The sequence below is a fragment of the Osmia lignaria genome, chromosome 4 (genome assembly GCF_051020975.1).
Source record: "Osmia lignaria lignaria isolate PbOS001 chromosome 4, iyOsmLign1, whole genome shotgun sequence".
In the NCBI taxonomy this organism is placed as follows: domain Eukaryota; kingdom Metazoa; phylum Arthropoda; class Insecta; order Hymenoptera; family Megachilidae; genus Osmia; species Osmia lignaria.
Window position 1 is genome coordinate 10,346,873 of NC_135035.1, and position 24,262 is coordinate 10,371,134.

The 24,262-nt window shown below is 43.9% G+C and overlaps 1 protein-coding gene across 1 annotated transcript; it reads right to left on the reverse strand.

The window, feature by feature from the left end:
- Positions 1 to 6,897: 6,897 nt before the first annotated feature.
- Positions 6,898 to 12,687, reverse strand: Hasp (Hig-anchoring scaffold protein). The gene is made up of 5 exons (XM_034322571.2): positions 11,403 to 12,687; positions 10,878 to 11,008; positions 10,546 to 10,786; positions 9,544 to 10,339; positions 6,898 to 9,325 (listed from the first exon to the last, which is right to left on the reverse strand). The coding sequence occupies exons 1-5, from the start codon at positions 12,199 to 12,201 to the stop codon at positions 7,963 to 7,965; spliced, it is 3,330 nt and encodes a 1,109-aa protein (XP_034178462.1). The 5' UTR covers positions 12,202 to 12,687; the 3' UTR covers positions 6,898 to 7,962.
- Between the last annotated feature and the right edge of the window lie 11,575 nt (positions 12,688 to 24,262).

Sequence of the window (24,262 nt, forward strand, 5' to 3'; positions counted from 1 at the left end):
CGAACACAAAGGCTTACGCTTACCACCAGAAAATTCACTTCCTGTCCAACCCTCGAATTTCGTACAAAACCATCCAATGTCCGTTGGTCAGAATCTCAGGCGGTCGAAGAGTCTCACAAGCGATCCATTCATCGGATGGCTGTCCAAAGGTACAAGACTCGTCATTATCCGTTGATGAAGAGCATCGAGAACGGTGACGGGTCGCATTCGCTAAAACAACGCTGCCTTTCAGTCTGACCCGCCAGCAGCCGAGCGGACAGTCATCGGGCGTTACGATAAAGACAGAGGATCGCGTTGTGGAACAGGCTTAGCTTAGGTTAGGGTTCATCGAAGAGCACGAGTGGGCTCGAGAGGGTCCAACAAGGACAGTCATTATGTCCTTCGATCGGGACAGAGCCAGTCCCCGGGCCAGTTCGACCAGAGATTAGACTGTTTCTTTATTCTTTCTTTTCGTCCTGTTCGCTCTCTTTTGCATCGGCGAAATTCGCGAACACCTGCCCACGTCCAATTCCATGGAGAAACGAGAGAATTGAGCCACTCCCGAGATCGAAATGGTCCCCGGCTGACTGACCAAAGGGGGATACTTATCGTCGAAGAGGCTGGATCAAATCCAAAATATCGAAGCTATCGTGACCAATCCTTCTGGATGGGATTCGGTTTTGCAGGTGAAACGGATACAGGATTCCACTGGTTCGCCCGGCGACCATCGTCGTCTTTCTCGCTTAATTGGGAATAAATTGGATCCAATCTAATTCGAATTAAGGAACGCTGAGTTTTTTCGTTCCCGGGGTGTGGCTTTGCTTCGAAAACGACCGAGACTCACGGGTGTTGGATTTACTCACGCGACTGCGACTGGAAAGTCGAATAATGGAGTTATTCTTTTAAATTGATATACCTTCTTTCTTCCCCCCTTTTCGTTCGGGTTTCTATTCCGCTCGAGAGAAAGACTGCTATAGTTCAGAGATTGGCTATGTTTTTTATCCTCAACCGAAGATTGAAATTGGATCTTTCGTTCATAATAGAAGGTGCAATTGAAAATTTAGAAAAAAGAAAATTCAATTTTCTACCGAGTAATTAAATATTTTTATGTTCTTTCTACGTTACTTTGTAAGGAACGGGTTAATCTGTCCTATAGAAAGGAGAAGCTTTTCATTTCCATTGGTCGTTCGATGTCCCAGCCACCTGTGCATCTTGAAATCCGGTTAACAAAAAGGGTACCACGCGAGCTAGGAAGCAACGAAAAAGAAGAAAAGGGGTGGCTAAGGGGGAGGGCGGGTCACAATGACCGGTACTTTACTACGCGAGCTAGGACCACCGTGCAAGCCTCGTTTTTTCGATGCAGTAACCGAGCCTCGAATTGAAAACGGCCTCCACGTGATGGGATTTAATTCATCTACAAATCCCATGATTCATGAGGCCGCCCATGAGAAGTCCAGCGAGCCGAGTAAAAATCGTTCGACCTGCCGGTGGAAGGTTCAAATCGAAAAAAGAAGACTCCTTTTGTCGACGAATCGAGGAGCAGACGTCGTGACGGATCGATTGAATTCACGAATCGTGGGAATTTTCAATTGCAATCGGAGAAACTCGGTCGCAACTAATCGTGGATCGATTTGGTTCAATTAATTTTTTCTGTAATTAATTGATAATTTGAAATAAAGGATTCTGCAAATGAATGACATAAATTAAAAATGGTAAATGCAAATAATCGTTTCTGTTCAACTCCAAGCGTGGAATTGACTTTCACGTATACCGTCCATAAATTGAACGCGGAACAAAAGGCTAACGGGAGAAATCGCTCAATTATTAAAACCGTATCCAAGATTAAACCGTCGATAATTCGGTCGGTCGCAGTACACCAATGCTGGTAAGCAGCGCGAAATCGAAGGTAAAACCTTCGCCTTGGATTCACTTAAACCACGTACGGCGCGTAATCGTTCCGCTGTCCCGACGCCATAAACGGATGCCGGGAAGCCGCGAAATCTGCCATTTATAGGACGACGCCGATCCGGCAAGGTGCGAACCCCATATATGGCGACGCCTCGATAAATCTGCGTCGAGGGACTAAAAACGTCCGGCAATTTCTTTCGCCCCCGCTCCTCGAACCTGCTCTAGATTCACCTAACCAAGGGTTTTACGATCCTTCGACGTGAAAGGATGCTGAGGAAGAAAGTTTCACGCGCGTGTCCGCTAATTACCTTCCCTTTCATTATTTTCATTAAGCGACCGAGGTAATTTAAAGGCCAACGTTTTTTACGTGCTTTTTATGCCTTTCCGAATGTATCTGTTTTTATGGGATTTGCCCGTGGTATTCAACGTGTCACAGAATTTTACGTGGTACATAAAATTGAAATCAAAACTTCGTTCCGAGCAAAGTTACAACGAATCAATGAATATTTAAAACAAGGATGTTTTTCTTTCGAAAATTAATTATCAGATCTCTGGAACATGTGCAAGGATCGTCGAGAGCACGTGTTCCCGAAATTACCCACGATTTGTCGAAGGGAATCGACAATTTCGCTAAGGAACAAGCTGAGCACGCGTTCCCATGCAACAAGGTTGACTTGATTCAACGCGACGATCCCATTAAAATCGGGATTTTATGTCGTACTTAATGAGCCCCGAGCCGAACTTTAACAGCGGGCATAATATCGGCGTGTTTATCGATTCCGTATGCATATGAGAAGGTAGCCAGCCTCTCGCTTTACATTCTCGCCTCATTATCAAACTGAAAGTGACGGCATTTCTATCCGGTGCGGCTAATTACCCAGCTTCGTCAGCCGCGTTCGTTTTTTCGGGGACCCGTACCTCAGCACGCGCGATTACGCTTGATTAAGCGGCACCTACTTAAAAGAGGAGTCTGTTGACCGAGCAAAAAATGCTCGCAACAGGCGGTCATTACGCGCGAAATTCACGAGCTGGCTTCCTGTTTGCTTCCAGCTTCGCTGAATTCCGCCTGGACGCGACAGAACGAACCTGTTAATGAGGAACACTATTCGTCGATCGTGGAAAATGAAAGTAGGGGGTGAAACTTTTGAGAAAAATCTTGACAAGGTGTGAAAATCTTGCAGATAATCTCACGGAATCGTCGCCTATAAATATTTAAACTTCTCCAGATTTTCGACGAACATTGACTCAGTGGGTCATCGCGGAAATCCTTTCCTTTTAACGAAGGATCAGCGACGATAGGAGGTCGCCAGATGTTTGCGTACACCTTCTACGTGCACCATCACCAGAGCACTGTGTATCATAATCTAAAGCTTTGCTTGGCACAGCAGCTGGCTAATTTGCTGGCAGCAGACGCGTGCAAACGATGCTCGGTCGAACGAGCAACACGGATGGCCGAGGACGATAAAAGTAGAAAGGCAGAAGGCGTTAAAGGGGAAGAGAGACTTTTAATGGGTCCCGCGTAACTCGGATCACAAGAAGACCGTCCTCTTTATGGGATAAATCGTTTTATTGTGCCCTTTCGAGAGCGTTGAACGCGGCCGGGATAGGTGCGAAAAGAGACGGTGTATCCTTTCGTTAAACCGCTTTCCGGGTGAACGATACGCGAGAAAAGAGAGCTGGGCGGCGGTCTCTGAAGAGATTGAGAAACCAAATTTTCACGAATCGTTAGATGAGAATTTCGAAATTCTATGAAACGTGAGAAACTTGGAGGGCTTGAAAATTTTGAAATTCTCAATTGCCCTTAAACACTCGAGATAGCATTAATGCTATTGCTATTCCTGCCCATGATGGAATTTTGGAATTGTGGAACTTTCGAATTTCTTAATTTTAATATGTGAGAAACTAGGAGCTTGAAAATTTTGAAATTTGCTCCCAAATATTCGAGGCAGCATGAATGCAATTAATTCCTGCCCATGATGGAATTTTGGAACTATGGAACTTTCGAATTTTTTAATTTTAGAATGTAGGACACTCCAATAACAGCAACAAATTCAGAAGCTGGAAGCCACCATTACAAACTCAAACCCATTGAACGAGGCATCGTTGAACGTTTCTCCATTCTGAGAGTCACGTTTCTAAGCGGTCAGAGTCGATCGTCGTTTCCCAGGAAGCAGGAAGTTCCAGGAAAGTTGTCCGCGGAACAATTCTGCCCACCTCGTTCGATTGTCCACTCTTGCACGATTCAAAGCCAGCTCTCTAAACCCTTTGCCTGACCGTTTCCGATCTATTGGCGGTGGGTCACAGCCTCCGGCGCTGGGGGCACGGTTCTCCATTCATGAACTTGTTGCAAAGTACAATGGTCCAGCTAACTTGGCACGCCTATCCCGTCGGTGGTTATCTAGGCAAATCCTTCAGTGAAATGCTAGTAGGTTTCATTGAACGAAGCCACCGAGCAATTTCGTGGCGGCATTCACCGCTCTAAGGCGACACTTGGCTCGATGAATTGGCAGGAAGCCCGTGGTCGCTTAACTCCCTCTTTCAATGAGATTATCACCGGCTAACTCTTCCACGTGGACAACCACGCTCGCATTGTCGGTGGAATCGGCGTCGAACGAGTACTCGACGCGATTCGTCAGACGATGTCTCGCTTGCACAGCTCTTTTTCGCAAGATCGATCTGGAAGGAACGTCTCGAGTGGAGTGTAACTGGCAGGTGATACATCGCAGAGAAATCGCTTGAAATTTTAAGCGAACCGAATGGAGCTTGAAAGTTTCTCGCGGTATCTTCCACGCATCTCGGCCGCGAAGCGTTAACCATTAGACCACCGAGTATCTAACAACTTCTAATTACCTTTAGATCTCAAGTAAATGTACCAAGCACGTGTAAAGATAAAACGAACCGTGATTTGTAAATTTTCATATCTCCCCGATTACCTACGTCGGAGGCAAATTGATCAAACATCGCTATGCTTCTTGTCTCATCCGAGATTCGTTTGCTCTTCGTTTAGCATCAATTTCGTAGCCACCCTGTTCCGTTTACATAGGAGGCTGGATACAAAGCTCTAATGGACGACAAAGTCGAAGCAGCAGGGACCATTTATCGTCGTCACTCTGTCGGTTAGCGTGTTTAGCACCGGATCAACCGACCGCATAATCATCGTCGTATGAACTGGCTCAAGAAACGTAGCCGAGCTAAGTGAATTAGTGGTGCGTGCCTCCTTCTTCTTTCATTTCTTTTTTCTTTCTTGCCTTCTGTTCGAGCGCAGGCGTACGAATGAGATTACGGTTTAAGCACATTGCCCTACGCTTCTATCGATTTTAGCTCGGTTTTGATACTCTTTGCGCCCATGGAGCATCGTCGGGGTAGATGAATGCGACCTATGGCCTTTGGATCGATCGATGGTTCAAGGTTTTTACATGCACCCTCGTTTTCTGGAAACTGAACACCTTCATGTTTACGAAACGTTCGCCGGGATAAAAATAGAACGATGCTTGGTTATCGGTGATATTAGGGATGTATCAAATTTATTTAAAACGTGTTCTTAAATATTCTTCGTTTGACACGTTATGAGACAGTCCTGGTCCAGTTATCGCCAACCCTCTCCTATATTTTATTGGAATAGTGTGTAATTTTGAAAGTCCAAAACGGGGCCTTATTGCCTCCGATATCGTTGGTCCGTATCTGGTCGGGGACCTGGTGCCCGTCTTTATCGGTAACGAATGTGGCGTGTCGGTTAGGGATTAATCGATTTAACACGATTCCTCGAAGCGACGACGGATGTGTTAACGAGCGGAGGCGCGACAGATAACATCAGGGTACACGGTTCCGTGGCCGCTCACGAATTATAATTGGTCCGTAATTAATGACACCGTTCGATTATTGACAGCCGGACACCTGGAGGACGGTGGCCGTAGGTAGCGGGCGAGTTACGCGCCTCATCCCTTGATCCGACTTTCGAAGCGACTCGATTATTTTCGGGGCTTAATTACCTGCGATGTTACGGCATAATCGGCAATCGTTCGCAACGTATCGATCCTGAGATATCGAACAGCAACGGCAGCCGTGAGAGGTACGTTTACGAGGTGAACAAGTACCTCCGCCAAACATTCGCTACCTGCTTTCGTTCGCGGTTCACCGATCGAGATTATGGTCGCGAAATTATCCCCGAGGAACGTGGCGAAACGAAATTGCCGGCGAATGGAACACTAAAATATCCTCCGTTTATGGCTTCCGTTTATGCGTTCGATCCTGAGGACTTAATTGGAGGATCTTCTTCAGGACGAATTCGCCTTCTTCTTTTTTTCGTATTTATTTTGGATGATTTTTTTTTTTATTTATTTCGAATAAAATGGCTTGACGTTTGCAAGGAGCTGTTTGCTGAGATTGGAGATCTTGATGGTTTTATGGTGTAGGTTAGAAACGGGTAGATTTTAAAACGATTCCAGGAATTCTACGGTTGTTTGGAGAGGTAGCTGGTTTATGGAGTGGACAGAGTTATTTCTGAGATAGATGGCTCGATCAATTTTTGTTTTTATACGGAGGCTTCTTCTGGATCAATTTTTTTTCGTCGATTTTCAGCAGAAACAAACTGACGTCTTGAGATAAAATAGACGGCTTGATCAATTCTTCTCTAGACGTCTTCTTCTTTGCATAAAAATTAATTGACAAAAAATTAAAATTAGAATAACAATTAATTAAAATTTACCGAATCTATTACTGGAAAATGAAAACGCGATTGATTCGGGAAATTGACATACACCTTGTTAATATTGTTCGTATCATAATACTTATTATTCACTAATGATACTTGTCCATGATTTGTTGTTCATAAAAATGCACCAGTGTTTAAGAGTGGTTCATGTGTACGTGTGTGTGTGTATGGTGTGCTCGATAATGTGTCTGATGTTTGATAGATCGATCGACCGATAGATCGATACATATGGTTCAAACGTATTCTTTGAACCTTAAATGTTTGCAAGTAAAAGTTAATTACGAATAGACAAGGACGGGAATATTGATACGACCGTATATTTTTTTTTTTCTTCATCTTGGTATCAAACCGAAGAGAAACACGTTAAATTAACGTATGTACAACGTCGCAACGTTACAATGCTTTCGATAACAGTTAAAAAACCTATTCTTTTTTTAATTGATACAATGATTTAACAAACACAGCCTCGCGAGTTCATTGAAAAACTTAATTATCAACGGAAGATCGTTTTGCTTGAACGAGTTCCAAAACTGTGTTTGGACACGATACTCCCACTTGTGATACTTAAAATACGTTAACGTATCCTCTACTAATAGGATTTTTCGAAGAGCTTAAAATACTTTGCGATGTGAGCTAACTACATTTTTAAAAAGAAGAAAGGCGTACTCATCGATGCGATTGATCTCTAGGTTTACCTTCTAGATACCTAAAGTACCTTCACCTCTTTTGCAGTCGATACGTTCGTTCCTTTGATTTTTCACTCGTATATATTAACTATCAACTATCATTGTGATATTTGATTAAGAATCAGGAAGAAAGAAAGAAACACTTTCACTTAAATTTCTTAGAAGAAACTTAAAAATTTTCCACAAACCAAATCACAGATATTAAAATTTAAAGCAGATCAGTCTTAAAATTTAATGACCTCGATCACCACGAAAATTAATTTCGACTGCCCAGGATTTGTCACAACTCACTGCTCTCCCAGCTAAAACGACACGACGAGGGTTGAACGAAAGAGAATATCATAGAAGAAGAACAGGGACTGGTGGGCCGATCTATCAAGCTCACATCGCGTCGATAAATTGTCGAATAATGAATCCCGTGTTTAAATCGGGTACACCGAGAGACTCGCAATGGAAAAATGGATTTATTGATGAAAAAAGCGCGATACACGTCTTACAATGCGCATCGACCAGGGACAACGATTACAATCTATCCGTATATGTGCTGTATACTCGCCTAAAAATCGACTTTGATATCGTTTAAATGACCTCGTCGAATTCCGATCGGTACCACAACACAAAGAAAAACGAGGAATTGGAAGAAAGAAAGAAAGAAAAAAGTGAACTAAAGATCTCGATTCACTTGATCTCGTAATCGACCAGGTTCCCTTTGCGCCGCCTGTAAACGATCGGCTCGTTCGTACGATTTCCTAAAACGATCGATCGTTTCACGTTCGTTCGATACCCGTCCTCGTACGCGTTCAGATACAAGTTCTTCAGAAATATTTGATTATCCAGCTCGTACAATGGTAGAAATCTTTTCGAACGGCTCTGCTGTTGAGCCTCGAGTTCCCTGAACGTGAACAGCCTGGTCTTCTCGTCGTCGTAGGCGTACGATCTCTTCGAGACCCGGTGCCACGATGATCCATCGTTGTTCTTGTTACCGATCAACGACAGCAGCCTCCTCTTCTGTCGCGGAGGGCCAGCGTCCTCGGATGCGTTTCGTATTCGTTTGCTGCGGTGCTTTGGCACACCTTCTTTGGCGGGTATCTCGTTGTCCAGGACGGAGGACTCGTTACTGGCGATCGTCGAGGATCGATTATCGTGGGATTCGATCTCTTTCGGGGTTGGTAACGTGGTGGTCGTGTTGCCGTCGCTCGTCGACACGCTCGAGATAGTCGTACTGACGACGAAGGCCGTCGTGGACGAGGGGAACGGGGTCGAAGACGTCTCGGTCGGCGTTGTCTCCTCGCTCGCGTTCAGTTTAGCCTCTATGATATGTTTGAAGAACGCGTACATCTCGCCCACGGTGAACGTGGTGCCATTTTTCACGGTGAACTTATCGATCTTCATGTTTTTGATCAACTCTTCGGTCGCGTTTCGTGCTTCCAACATCGATAGTTTCTCGGTTACGTAACTGTTGACGAACTCGTAGAATCCTTTGTAATAGTTCTTCCTGTGTTTCTTCTTCTCCTTTGATTTCTTTCCTTTTTCACCGTGAGACTGGCCCTTCTTCTTCGACTCCTTGCGATTCTGCTTCTCGTTCCATCGCATCGATTTATTGTAGAAACGCATGATTCTCTCGAATTCTCGCTTCAACTTGATGAATTCTCTCTGATTCCTGATCTCGAACTCCGAACGTCCTCTGCCTCCTGTCCCGTTCCTACGGGATTCCGACAGGTCCACGTGGAAGAAGTTCTTAGACATCGCGTTCAGAAGATCGTGCATGCTACCGTTCGTGGAATTGTTCGATTGTCTTGCGTCGATTCGTTGAAGCTTCCGATAGACTAGTTTCAGGAAGTCGATCATCTTCTCCTCGCGCAGCCGAGACCTGTTCCCGTGTCCAGCGTGCTTCTTCCAGGATAAACTTTCCGTGCTGTTGTCGTGATGAGTCGCGTTCGAGTTTTTCGCGTCCGATTTGTGTTTAGAGTGATCTTTCCCCTTGTTCATCTCCAGGTGCAGCAGTTTCTTGCCGATCTTACGGAAGAACTCGATGAATTTCCTGGAAAATTAGGTAATTTCTCTTCTATTGATACGAAGAGCGAGCATACATTTCAGAGAATTAAACTGAGTTGAAAAGTCGCACCGATGGACATTAATATAGCCATTGTTTTCCACAAAAGAAATTTCAATTTTCAATCAAAGCGAACGCTATTCAAATTATTAATAATTTGATAATCTTTTGCAAAATGATTATTTCTAAAAATACTCGTCACTTACCTATAGCTCATGGTAAGATCTTCTTCACTGACGGATCTCCTGCGTCTGCTCCATCTCAGCCTGGGATGTTGTCCAGGTATACACTTGGGCAGTTCCCTCGGACTCCAGTTTCCTCCGATGCAAGTAGCTCCGGTGGGTCCTTCGTTCAGCACGTATCCTTTGTCGCAATCGTACATGATCTGTTTATTGTTCACAACCTTCTTAACGTACGGCCTGTAATCGTAGACGCCCATGTTCCCCATGAGGAACACCTTTCCGTTCTCGATGAAGCCCGGAAACGGGCAGAACACTTGCCCGCAGTGCGGTATGTCGCCGATCCAATTTCCATATTGGCACTCGACCGACAACGAGGCGTTTAACGGCCCTCCGCCGATCAGCTCGAAGCCGTCCTTGCATTTGAATACCGCCTTCATGCCGTGGTCGGTTTTAGGCGCGATCACCATACCATTTTTCGGCGGTTTCGGCATCAGCTTGCACCTGGCCGGGGAACAACTCGGCACTATCGACCACGTGCCGTTGTTACACATCACCGGTGTGCTGTTAGCCGCGAATTCATAATTCTGCACGCACGAGACCAGCAATCTCTCCCCGTGCTCCACCACGGTCACGTTGTTGATGTGATCGTTGCTCGCCACGGTTATGTGACCGTTCTCTATCTGCGGCACCACGCACGGTGCGAGACACTGCGGCAACGGATAACGCCACGTCCCGTCGATCTGGCAGACGGATGACGTATTCCCTTCGAGCTTCATGTGGTCTTTGCAGCGGAAAATTATGCTCGCGCCTAGACCGGTGCCTAGTGAAGAAAGAGCTATTTAAAAGTGTAGAATAATGTGGTTTTATTAGACTTGGGATTTATTGGTGGGGCCATTTTTTGAAATGAAAATTGAAAAATCATTGCAGAATTAAATACACGTAATTTTCTGCAAGTACTACGATTTATTTATACCGCTCCGAATTTATTTATAACGCGTTATTTTTTCCACTCCTCCCCCAACTCACCCGCCTCGATATTCTCAATCCAACCGTTGTACAGAACACCAGGTGAACCGCAATCAATCTCCTGACAGGTAGGTGTCTTTCCAGTCCATTTTCTATCAGCCCCGCACCGTCTTGTCGCCGCGCCAACCACCGTGTACCCGTAATTGCACTCGTACGACACGATCGAATTGTATGCATACGATGTGTACACAGCCTTCCCGTCGACCGGGTTCTCCGGTTTCGGGCATTGCACCGTCGTAACCTGAACAGAAAACGTTTCCTGGTCGGCGTGTCCGCGGAAACCGAGGAAGAAAAGGGGTGAACAAACGGAGGAATGTTTACGTGCCGCTTACTTGGACGCATTGTGGCGTTTCTTTCGGGGTCCATGTGCCGTCAGCCAAACACAACTTCTCAGCTTTGCCGACCAATTCGTAGCCGTCCGCGCAATGATACGACACGCGACAATCAAACGTGTAACACTCGCCTTGAAAATTAAAAACAAATGAAAATAATTTTACGTGCTTCTGTATTAATTTAATATTTATCGCGCAAGAAAAATCTCATTTTGGTACCGCGGGCAAGTTACATGAAACTAACTCCCCGTTCAAAGTGTTAATTAAATTTGAACACGGTGACCAGCGACCATCATGGTTCACGACGCGTAGACACGTTTAATTCCCTACATATCCTTGTATGAATGTATTAAATATTCTTTGCAAATATTACAATTTTAGAATCTTTCAGAATAGGATAAGTTAGGACAGATTTTAATAAAGATAGGTGAGATTGAAGATACATTTATATTCATCATCTTCCTATTTCAACTATAACTTCTTATTAAACATTCAGAAACATAATCCTCCGGAAGAAATACATACCAGCGTGCCAACCGTTGGAGATGTCCGCCGGTGGACCACAGGTTTGTGGTTCGCATGTGATATCAGGACCGAACCAGCTAGCTATACCTTCCATCAACAGGCATTTCGCTTCCTTAACACCCGTGGTTACGTATCCATGATCGCAAAAGTATTGTACGACGCTGTCGAGATCAAAGGTCGTCTGTTCGACGAGAGCATTGTGCCGGGCGTTCTTCACTTTCGGTGGTTGAGAACAAAAGGAGCTTGGATCCTTTTTACAGGATGGCGTAGTGCCGGTCCAGTGGCCGTCGGCTCGGCACGTTATTTCGGTCAGGCCGACGGTAAAGTAATCAGGATCGCAGGTGTAATGGGCACGATCGCCGAAAAATCTGCCGGTCACTGTCATCACGCCGTGTTGGATCTCGGGGAGAGCCGGACATTCCCTCTCCGGTTTGATGCAAGACATCCCGCAGGCACCGTCGCATCTGCACTTTTTCTTCTTGCTCTTGCAGTCCTCGTCGGTGGAGCACTTTCTCAGACACTTCTGACCGAGGAGACCCGCTTGCTTCTCGTCCCTGGGACACATCGCCGACGGCGAATTCCTCGGGTTCTTGTAGATCCGACCATCGTCGTCCACCTCTGTCTTGGACGGATAAGACTGATCGCTGTCCTCGTCGTCGTCCTCCTCGTCCTCGTCGTCGTCCCAATCGTCGTCGTCGTCGTCATCCTCGTCTACGGCCGCCTGTTGATGTAGCTTCGACTCGGTAGCCAGGTAGAAGGTGCACAGGAAGAGCAACAGAAGAACCGCACTAGGTCTCATCCTCGTTATCGCTTATCCCAGTTCGAAGAACGGACCTCCAGTTAAAACGCGAGCACGCCGTTTACATGACCGACGATTATTTCAAAGTCGATCAAACGAAACGTTTCACCAGACTACGGTGGCCCATCGACGTCCACCGTTCCGGAAGCTCTCGGCTTAAAGTACCAACGTCACTCTCATCCCGGGTTACCGGCGAGGACGACGTCGTTTCTCTCGCGACCGTGACTATTAATCGAGTCTGCCTCTTCGGCGTCCAGGAGGATTAGGACGGTCTCTCTGTCTCCGTCTGGCTGCTCGCCTCTCCGTTCCCCTAACTCCGTGCAATTTTTTTCTTTATTGTGCGGACTGCGGCCCCGTGCTGCCGGGAATTCGCGGATACTCGCGCATCTCTGCACGCGCACTCAGCCTGTTCAATACATCTCCTCACTCGTGCAGCTTCCAGCAGATGGCGAGGGACAGGGGAAATGCTCGGAGTTGCGCAGAAATTCTGTTACCCCCATCCCTTACCGACACCCATCACCACCACCGCCGCCACCGCCGTCGCGCGTTTCACCCGCTCGAGTACACGCTCGCGGGGGTGGCTTCGATACGGTTTATACCGGCAACAATCGGAAACATGATTCATTCACGGTGCGTCTGAAACGTATCGAATACGATTCTCTGACGGACAAATCTTCTTTCCTCTTGATGTATGTACGTTCGATACTCTGCCACGTTCCGGCGTGTACGAAAAATCTTATATTGTAGCAAGACAGAATATTATTTGGAAAATATATAATTTTCAATTTAAAGTGAATTAAATTTTTATAGAAAAGTATACTGCAAACGAAATTATTGATTGGCCCGTCGTTTATTTTATTTGCGAACGTTTGTATAAAATTCATATCAGGTGTTAAATGAAAAAACAAAAGGATTATTAATATCTGGAAGCAACCGCAGTTAAATGGTACTCGTTGCAGCCACTTTATGCTTAAATCTTTCATCCCTTGTTTCACAAAGGATCTCTTTGATAACACGTTCCGCTCTCTAACTTCGATCCGGATCATTCTGATAGAAAGTTTCAGCCGAGAAGCGATCTACTATTCAGAGAGAAGCGTTCCTCGATCCTTTTAAACAAGCTTGCTCGATTACACACATTTTCGTACGGCTGACGAGAAAACAGTCTTTCGTAGGATGATCAGTATAGGGAAGCGTAACCACGCTGCTAACGCGTCGAGTCACGAAAGCAAGCACCTGCAGCCACTTTCTAGCCCGTTAACACGTTATTCGCCCACCAGACAAATTGAGCAAGCATCTTCGCTCTTGTTGGTCCACTTATCAACTACCTGTCTAACGATAATAATGCTGTGGCAACCTTGTTCGAGTAACTATGAAGCCTGGATGAAAATTATATCATTTAAAAAAAAAATGTAACTTTCATGAAAATTGCTGTTCCTCGACGCTGTACGATGATTTTCTCGCTTTCTCTTTTAGTAAATTAAAAATCCTAGTAATTGTTTTCTGAATCCACACTGTCGCGTGACATGGTAGTATTCCGAAGCGGCCACCGTCGGTGATTTTCCATTTACCAGACGCGATTTGCATGATAAAGCGGCGATTCGCTTGGTCGAAAAATGCCAAAGACGTCGAGACGTGGGCAGTAGCCGGAGGATCGGCTTTCAACGAACAAAACTCGATCTACGGAGCTTGTTAACCGTCGCGTAGGCTATCCGAAGTAATCCTCGATGCCTAAGTCAGAACCGCGTCGTTAGAGTAAGCCTGTGTCGGGGCATTGTCTTGGTAACGATCGTAATCAATCGGCACGGTTCGATGCTCGAGCACGCCGTTGGTGATCCTCGCCCCAATCTCGGCTATCAGCTTCATCGTTCTCGCCGTGTGCCTCCCGGATGTCTTCATTTGTCTTATTCAAATGAAATGCCTTGGGGACGACCTTCCATCCAGTCGGCCAACCTGGTAACTCGCTTAGAGCTGGAAAATCAACGGATGGAATCCTTTTGTCCTGATTTCTTGCATCTTGACAATTGACTTGCAGAGCTCTGGAGTATCGCATTCCAGGAATAGTATTATTTACGATGGTGTTGGGACAATTGATCAGCTCCAGATGAAAGGAGCCAATATTGGAAGTGAAGATTACTAAATATTTGTCCATCAGGAATGTGATCATTAGTAACGTCACCTTTCACTTGGAAGATTCTTCGAAGCAATTTTCAAGGCAGATCGCGTTCGCTATTTCACGGGATAGAAACGATGCAACTTTTCCTCTTGGTGACAACGTGAACAACCTCGCTGGTTTATTCATGGCCAGGAGTGTATCTTCGTTTGGACGGGAACGTCAGGTGAGATTGACAGAGTGGCAGTAACTCGGTAGCTGAAAATGGGAGTGGCTGAAAGACGAGAGGACAGCTCGCTCAACGACATCCCCGTGACGCCTCTTCGCAGATCTTCCAGTTAAGAAGTAAGGACATAAGGAACCAGCGATCCTCAACCTGTCTCCTTAATCCAACATTGATTTTTTTAGATAGTTCACCTTTTTTAATTAAGAACTTTTTATGTATACTGCACAAATAACAAAAGCAACAAATGTATAGAATTGCAATAAAGGCTATAAAACTACGTTTAAGAAATTTCTTGATTAGCAGCTTCTCGCGAAAGGAGGTTTCACTCTTCTTAGATGATCGAAGCGTGAATAGGCGAATCAGTGTCGCCATTAAATAAACGAGACACATTTAAGACTGAGATTCTCTGTGAAAGTAGTTTTGTTCTACCCGTTTCATCAAACGAAAAAGGTTCTTTTTGTCTCGCAGTGGGCGGTACGCGCGTCTCGGCCTGAAAAACGACGAGCTCACGATGTCAGCCTGCAACTACGTGCCTATGTTATGTCACGTTATCTTTCATAATTTATCTCCTCTGGATAGAAACAAAATGGCACTGATAATAAACGCAGCCTGATCATCGAGCTTTTCTGTCTTTCCATCATTCCAGTTGATGTCTCGTATTGATCACAGGATTGGAACAAGTCGTTTCGACGTTTGTAAGTCTTCGCAAGAGGAATCGCATAAGTTGCTTTACATCGTGCTTTATAATTGCCTGTGACAGTGAAGGATTTTATATCTTGTAATGCTGATGTCAAATGTAGTTTGCTCCAATGCAATTTTGCTATATAGAAGATATCTCAAATCAAGTTTAGGAATGCACTTATCGATGCACATGCACTTATTTCAAAAACGAATTTTTGTACTTTTTTTTACGTAGATCGATTCTTTTAGACATTCTCTATAAAAAAGTATTAGGGTAAAATGTTGAAAACAGAATAGTTTAGGAGATATCTCAAATCAAGTGTAAGGATGCACTTGCCCGATGCACATGCACTTATTTCAAAAACGAATTTTTGTACTTTTTTTTACATAGATCGATTCTTTTAGACATTCTCTATAAAAAAGTATTAGGGTAAAATGTTGAAAACAGAATAGTTTAGGAGATATCTCAAATCAAGTGTAAGGATGCACTTGCCCGATGCACATGCACTTTGTTTTAAAATCGATTTTTGTGCTTTTCTTTACGTAGATCGATTCTTTTGGACATTCTGCATAAAAAAGTATTAGGGTAAAATGTTGAAAACAGAATAGTTTAGGAGATATCTCAAATCAGGTGCAGCGATGCACTTACCCGATGCACATGCACTTTTCTTATAAATCGATTTTTGCAATTTTCTTTACGTAGATCGATTCTTTCAGACATTCTGTACATATTTGATTTTCATTTTACTTTAAGCCATACAATTTCCTCGGCTTTCATCGGTAATTGCAGTCCACGGTGTATTTCTTTGCTAATACATTTTCAAGGGAGATCAACAGTTCCGGCAGCGTTCGATCGTCGTCGAAGCTCGCAAGCTCGAGTCCAAGAGCGATTCCACTCGAGTTCCTTTCCGTTTAAAGCGATCGTCGAGTGTGCTCGAGCGGGCGGCAGCGTGTCGTCACCTACTCGGAAGATCTTTCCACTCTAGCGACGATCACGAGTGCAATTCTCCTTTGTCCGCTCGCTCGTTGGCTGACTGACGGATGCACCCGCGTCGTGGCCGCTTTTCACGCTTTATGTCCACGTACGTGCTCCGAGCCGATGGTCAGCCTCTTTCGCGACTGCATCCAATTCAGAGGCAATTGAATTCACAATTCCGGCCATTACAGGCGTCAAGAAAGGATTACGGGAGCAGGCCGGTGCGTGCGTGCTGCATCTGCATCCGCGCGATTACACGCGCATACGAGCGCGTGAATCTCAAGCGGGTAACGGTACGATGCTGAGAAATAGTCGAGCGAGATGCTGGCTAGAGATCCGCGAGCTTTAATAGCCGAGCCTCTGGCAAGAAGGACACTGCCCGGCAATAATGTCATCGTTATCGAGTTAATTATGGCATCCAAGCGAGCTGAACAGAATCTCTAGTACGAACCCATTCGCACTTCGTTCAGTTTATTATAAAATTGAGTCTTGTAATATTCATTTTTCTTATGGCAATAAACATATTTAATTTCATTTTATGAAGTATTTATGAGAAAAGTAATGCAAGTAACTGTTTAAGTTTCTCACCTACACCAGTGCTGTTAATTTACTTAGGAAGCTATAAAACATTTGTCTAAAAACTTTGTGTCCTTTAATAGCTCCCAGGGCACCATAGAGAGGAAACTTTCGAAGAAAGTTCTACTCGTTACATTGAAGTTTCCTTAGTGGAAGGTGACGTGTGTAAGTTAATTCGTGCACTCTGTGAATATATCAGCTTTCATGAATCTTAGAAACAAAAATTAAATGAAATTGTCTAACCATATGGATGGAAAAGAATAAAATTTTACATTGTTTCGAACACGATTCGTAGAAGCCGATCCAGCGAGCGTGGCACAAAGCTGAGATACTGAACAACGTTCGTTAGGTGAAAGTTCTGCTTTTTGACGCGTTGATTGTAGGTTTTCTTTGGCGGCAGCGCATTTTGAGCTGCTTTCTGTCAGAAGCCACGTGAATCCGCCTGACTCTACTTCGCGGAGAACTGGAGCACCGTGAAGCGCAGGATCATAGTAATTATGCGGCACCATGTAAAACGGATTCCCGTGGGCCCACCCGAGAACACAGAGAACGGCGCATGCAATTATTAAGCCGTTAAGCGTTTACCATGGCTTTTACCATACTCCAGAACATACGTATTCGCTTTTTCGTTGATTTTCTAAAAGACCTCCCCCGTTTCAGGGGATTCTTTCTTCATTGAACGACGTTTAAATTATTAAAATTAATTTTGTACAAAATTACAAAACATTGTATTTTCTTTGGAACTTAATAAATAATCATTTTCTGACTGAAACACATATCCCATACGCAAAATGGCTTTTGAAACTCGCGATTACCAGGCCGACGGCACGATCAATTTGATTAAAGAATCATCATCAAGCGGCTGGATTATACAGCGGCATAATTTCGGGGCAGTAAAACAACCGTTCGATGATTATGGAAATTCGAGGCACGTGACGACAGTCGGTACATACCGGGTGGCAACCCGGTGAAATTTTGTCGCGAGCTGAATGTATCGGGCTGCGCCTTAATTGGACGTCAAATATTAAGAAACGGACGAGAGTTATGGCCCTTAATCATGGGAATGGGCGTTCGATCGATTTATAGGTGATTGTCTGCCATCGGGTGCGTGTCATTTTTCATCTTACCTACCGAACACAATGCTTCTAACGCTGACAGCAGCTAACGCTAATATATCATAGTGTAATATTCTATGAACTGAAATCATTCGCTACTAACTGAGATCTGATACTCCACGATTACGTGTGAAACTATTTTTCTTCAAAGTGTAGAAGTTGGTTTGATGTAACATTTATTTTTGCTAGGAGGAAAATTCAATTATGAAAATTTTGACATTTACCTCTGTCAATTATTCATCTCATTTAATTTTTATTTCTTTTTTAAATTCTAAATCTTTTATGTATTTATTAAATTCTGTATTAATCAAGATAATCTTATCTAAAATTTATAGTTTCATTTTGTTTAATCAGGTATACCGTTCCACGATTTCATTTAAAAAGGAACTGAAACACAAATTCCCCGCTTCATTATTTCGCCATTAATATTTATCAGCCGAGAGGACGAGGAAACTGGGCTAACGCGCTTTTTCACGACAATTACGCGAACTCCGCGGTCTTTCTATCGCGCATCTTAATTAACATCCGGAACCAGAGAAGTCCGCCGCGTGTAATTACGATGCGGAAGAGGCGCTCGACGCCCGGGAACAGTTCCTTCGTCTGCTTCCGGTCTCGCCAGTTCCGCATCATTGTCCCTCTAATTAGCCATTCAGGAATTATTTCTTAACAGCGAGACGCGCGCGCGGATGTGACGTCTTCGATCGTGGCACGTGGACGACCAACGACTCGCGAAACATGAATCATCCAATTGATGTAATCAAAGATGCGATTCATGAAATATTAGAAATACATTTTGTTGATTTTTAATCATCGTTGATTAAGAAATTCCTTTACCTCCCTGGTATTTTCTAACACGCGAGAACGCGGCAGGTGGTGGACACTGACGGAAAAAAAAGGTAAAAGAAAGGAAGATATTACGAGGGAGACGAGCGTGTAATTAAAACGTAATTACAAGATGCGAGGTGTTATTTAAAATGTTATTTATCGGGCTAATAGGAGGGCGGGACTCGACGCTATCGTGAAATTTCGAAGGCGGATTACGCCTGGGACACGTTTCACGGCTGGAAATGAATTGTAATTGGACGGGTATTTGCTGTTCCCCTTATTTTTCCAATTGAAACAGCGATTGTAAAACAATCACAAACGTGTTTCTTACGTTTCTCTTTTATCGCGCAAAGAAAAATATTCAAAGAATTTCTATTCCCTTTGAAGGAAAGTTTGAAGTACAGCAAGTAAAAGCTTCTAAAATGAAATTGGAAAGTTTCAAAGCACCAATCTCCTAAACAACAGCCGGAGAAAGCTATGGCTGTTAAATATTTCAAGTAATACATTATTCTCGCACGCCTTCGAACATGTCGTGAACGGTGGTTGATTATCATACACCCGAGGCTCGCGTGTTGCATGGCTAACGACCGCTGCATTCAACGCGAGGGCTGCGTTTTAAGAGGTCGTCTTAGAAACGCGGCGTGTATCCATCATAATCTCTTACCCTGCAGGTGAAAGTAGACCAGGGGGATGTCTAAAACGATCCAGTTAATCCTGAGTAATATTCTCGTAGGCTGTTGCTATTATTTTCCATCTTAATGCACTTTCTCCTTGCCTGCAACAGAGAAACAGAATCATTATTAATAAAAATTGAGACATTTTAATTTTAAATTCAAGAAAAAGAATTTTTGTATATTAAATTATATTTGTATATATCCTTCTATCAAAATCATCGATCTACAGTGATTCAGCCGATGATACTGAAAGCGACGTCATTACGACCACGTTATGGCTCATCAATATTCCCCCTAAACGATTTTCCCTGCTATCAAAGGTGCGTTCATCGCACGAAATAAAAGTTTACGACGCAAACGATCCTTCCTATCTGGCGACGGTGCTCCAGAGGCGCTATTAAATCGCGTCACAGGAGTACCGAGAGAAGAAAAGGTGCCTTAATTAACCATTTAGCGGCAGTCGTAAAGGTGGCGAGGATCAAGCTCTCAATTTAAAGGGAACCTATCCGAAACCTATCCTCTTGTCAGCAGACTCGTGTTAGCAGCACGAGTCACTGATAACCCGTTCATAATGTGACCGCAGCAGTGATCGATAAACCGGTGATTATTACTTGTTAATGGAAAGCGGTATCGTTAAAGTGATGCATAAACTTTCTCATTAACGCGAAGATGGGTCGAGAGAATTTCGCTTTATTACAGGAATATGAAATCGGATCAGGGTGTTACGGTTCGATCGGATCGTAAAATGAATATTATTAATAGTTTATTTCGAATTATGATGTGATTTTTTCTTGCTAATTAATGCAACGTAAATTGTCTGGTGACGAATTCGAGGCAATAAACCCGCAGTTTCTGAAACATTTTCTCGAATGACGGTGCTAAGAAGATTTCTTCGAAGAAATGAAGTCATCGTAACTGCAAATTGTAAGCTGAAAGCAATTTGACCGTCGTCGATTAAATTTCAGAAGAGGGCATTAACGGTGAACCAAGTGGTTGTCCGAATTCGATAAGATCGATCTTCGAAGCAAAGGTGCGAAGTGCTCGTGAGCGGGCAGAAGAGGAAACGTTCATCGAATATTTATAAATTTCTCGTGGACCAAAGGCTCCGAGCCGTACGACCATATAGATAACGTTAAAAATCTCTCGGCGAAAATATTTCGCTACGGTTATGGTTATAAGGATACATTACGACTACTCGATTAAGCTTTTAACCAAATATCGGCATAAATCGACAATGTTATTGGTGTAATAATAAGAATTTGAAGTAACCAAATTTTGATTTCGAGTATCCATATAATTCAGAAACTTTCAAGAAACTTCAGAATCCACGAAAAAATCTTAATTCAACCCGTGTCACCCAATTCCATCTCCCACGACACCAAAACGATAAAACTTTACCGCATAAACTTGTTCCATGGAACTCGAAAAACAAAGAAATTTATTTCTACGTGAAATTTACAACTCTCCAAACTCCGACTATAACAATGGATTACTTTACGACTGGTAGAAGGCATTCAAAACAATTTCACTTGCTTCTATCGTTCCTCGCATCGAATCACGTTCCTCAAGAATCAAAAGGGTTGGCTTGCATTCTTTTTGCTTGCATTCAAATACGCAATTTACGATGCAGATAAGTCTTTTCATTTGTACTACTTAATGTCTGGCAACAGGAAATACGACGGCGTTAATGTTGGTTCAGTGTAATTCGAAAACGACGGATGCCTCGATGGAATTAACAAGTGCGAAAAGCAAATACGGATTTATTGCGGTTTCACCGTTATGCCATTAAAACCACTTTGAATACAAGCTAACCATTGTACCAAGATGAATTCATTAAAGCCAAAAATAGAATTATATTGTATCTTTCAATTTATAATTACCTACAAAGATGTAAATAAATAAATCTAAAAATAATTAATTAAAGAACACGTTCTTTCATCAACGTCATTATCGAGTACTGCCCGTAAGACCCAATCCTCTTTTTAATGTCACGATCAGACTATACAGATGTCGCGACAAATGTTCGAACACTTCAGGTGGCAACGGTCGATCGGTTGGATGCACGTGTTGGGCGGAAGCGGAAACGCGATGTGGGAACGGCGAACGTCGCAACCGGCACGAGGACTTGGCCTAATGATGCGCATATAAATGCAGGATGAGCGAGAAGTTTAGATGACACATGTAGATAACGTTGCAGTTGTGACTCGCGTTCGTTATTCCCTCTATCATCGTTCGGAATTAACTATTATTCGACGTGTAAGAACGAGCTTCACGCTTTTCAAGTATTAATAGAATATAATAGCGTGACTTTGAATATTTTATAATTAATTTAAGAAACAAAAATGATAAAAGGAAGAATCTTCTCAACCACTGTCCATTATATGCAATTCCAAAAATAAAAGCTACCTTGAGATACCAAACCGCCCACTTCTTTATGAATGGTAAGAAACAGAAAGCATCCATATCCACGGAACAAGGGCTAACGAAGGAAAATTTTCGCATCCATCTGGGGAATACGTGCTTCCTTTTATGCTTCAGCCGCAATGGCGACTCGAACAATTCCCCATGAGGATAGATGAGTAATGATCTGCCAGTGATACAAATCGTTGCGATTCACCTGCAGCCGATCGACGATTCGGTTTCTGGGCCCAATTAAAGGAACACAGGTACGGGGTCAGCGGGTGACGTCCATGCTTCCCCATGGGAGTTCGATGCCGGCCATATTCCACGGTGAGGATCGATACCGCATCCTCGATCTGACGTTATTAGTCATCGGGTCCCTTGAGAGCGAAAAATAAAAAAAAAAAACTTCTCGATCGAGTAACTCGTGGTCGGTATAATTACCGTGTACATCGTCGTGCACGACGTAATTAGCGGTAAAATGTCCATCCTCGTGGCAGAGATAGTTAATTTGTAACGGTCTTCTTTAAAGCGACCGTTCCTGATACGTCCTTATAGATATACACTTTCCAGCACGTTTTATCTGCCACGTTTCTCGCGAGAACAGGAAATTACGTGCAGCCTCGTAACACGAGGAACTTTAGTGGCTAGGGGGCTACGGGAGACACGGTTTTTTCGGTATTGGACGAAGATAACGTTACCGGGGAAATTAAACGTTGTCGCCGATATATGGCGGTTCAAGAGGATCTTACTTTATAAGGAAATGAAACCAGATTATGATTAAATTTTAAGTGATATAATTAGAGATTTCTTCGTTTTGTTAAAATCAAAATTTCTTTTAACTCGAAAGCAGCTAACCGTACCAACGCTCTCCCAATTATCTCGGCCCACGTGTTTGCCACCGTATCAAACACTCCACGAGGAAACGCGAGGGAAGGGAACGTAGGTTGAAACAGGAGAAACCGCGGACCACGTAGAGCGGGCAAGATTTACAAGCTAACGGCTCGTCGCCGGGCCCACGTCCAATTTCCATGGATATCCATGAAAAACAAACCCCTTTCCTCGTGGTCGCCGAGGAACCCTCGGCTCGGGTTTCCTGCGGCGTTTCTCGGGGCGTAGGCGTTCGTAATAACTCCTCTCGAGAGTGGAAGCTGGGCGAGGCACGAGCGAATCGGTCCCAACCCGTCTCTTTATCGTACTCCCGAAGTGAGAGTCGACTTCGTATGGCCTTTTAACCTTATATGGCCGGTGCACCTGCCTGCAGCCCGATAGGACATTTCCCATAACGCGTCCCTCTTCTTTCTTTTTCCCTTTTTAACATACGGATACACGTGTCTTTATAAAACTACGGAGGTGTACCATCGAAGGCGATGATTTACGAGCGAACAACGATTGGAACCTTTTGATTTCCGGTCTTCTTGTCCTTTACCCGTTTACCTGCTGACCTCGATAGTAGCGAAAGTATCTCCCTATAATTTAAATTATTTCATTAGTTTCAAAGAAATTTAAAAATCCACCCGAATCATTATCTGACAGTATTCCGACGTATCTCTACGACTGGTGTCTCTCTTAATTAAATTCCAATTAAAGCAATCACGAGGAACAGACAATAACAGCCGAAGGAAAGAAAGAGAGGCTTCTAATAACCGTCGTTGCTATCTCGAAATCTCAAAATTCTCATTAGTCAAGCCTTTCAGACGAGAAACTGTTATCGTTCCTCCTTATCTCCGTTCCTAGGACGTCGGGCCACAGGGGAACCAAGGGAAATAGAGAAAGAACCGTGTTGGCGAGAAAAGAAAAAAAAAAAAACAAACGAGGAGAAAAAAAGAGGAGAAGTTGGAATTAGGTTGGGTCGCACGCAGGTGCTGGCATAGTACAGGTCACGGTCAGATTAACCCCGATCATGTTACCCTCGGCGTGGGAGTGCTGGCAGGTCCGCGTAATAATAGGATAGCTAGGGGTGTACGAGAGAGCATTGCTACGCAGATAGATCTCCGTTCGTTATAAACGGTTTCATCGGCCCCGGTTGATTTATCTCGTCCTCCCAACTCCTTCCTCGTGGTCGTTTGTTAACGCTCGCCGCGGTGGGACCGCCGAAATCTTCGGTCTTTTCAAGAGAAATAAGAGAGATCGTTGGTTTTTGTGTTGCTCTCAAGCGGAAGAGGCTCGATTGTGAATCTTAGATCGATGACAGCTTCGGGGGTAGATTTATTTAGGTCTCGGAACACGGGGCCGGGAAGTTGGTGAAACTGGGAAAAAGTTGCTCGAATCGAAACTTGTAACTTTAGTCTTCTGAAGAATATTGGAAGCCGAGAAGTTTAGACTTACCGGCTAGAAGAATAATCTTAACAATTTCTTGTAACGGGAAAATTTTACTTCTTCCTTTTAATTAGGAAAGTTTCCATCCGAACCCTATGATGAGCTAGTTTCAGCTCCTTCGATCCTCTTTCAAACTCGCGATCGTCTCGTTTTAACGAG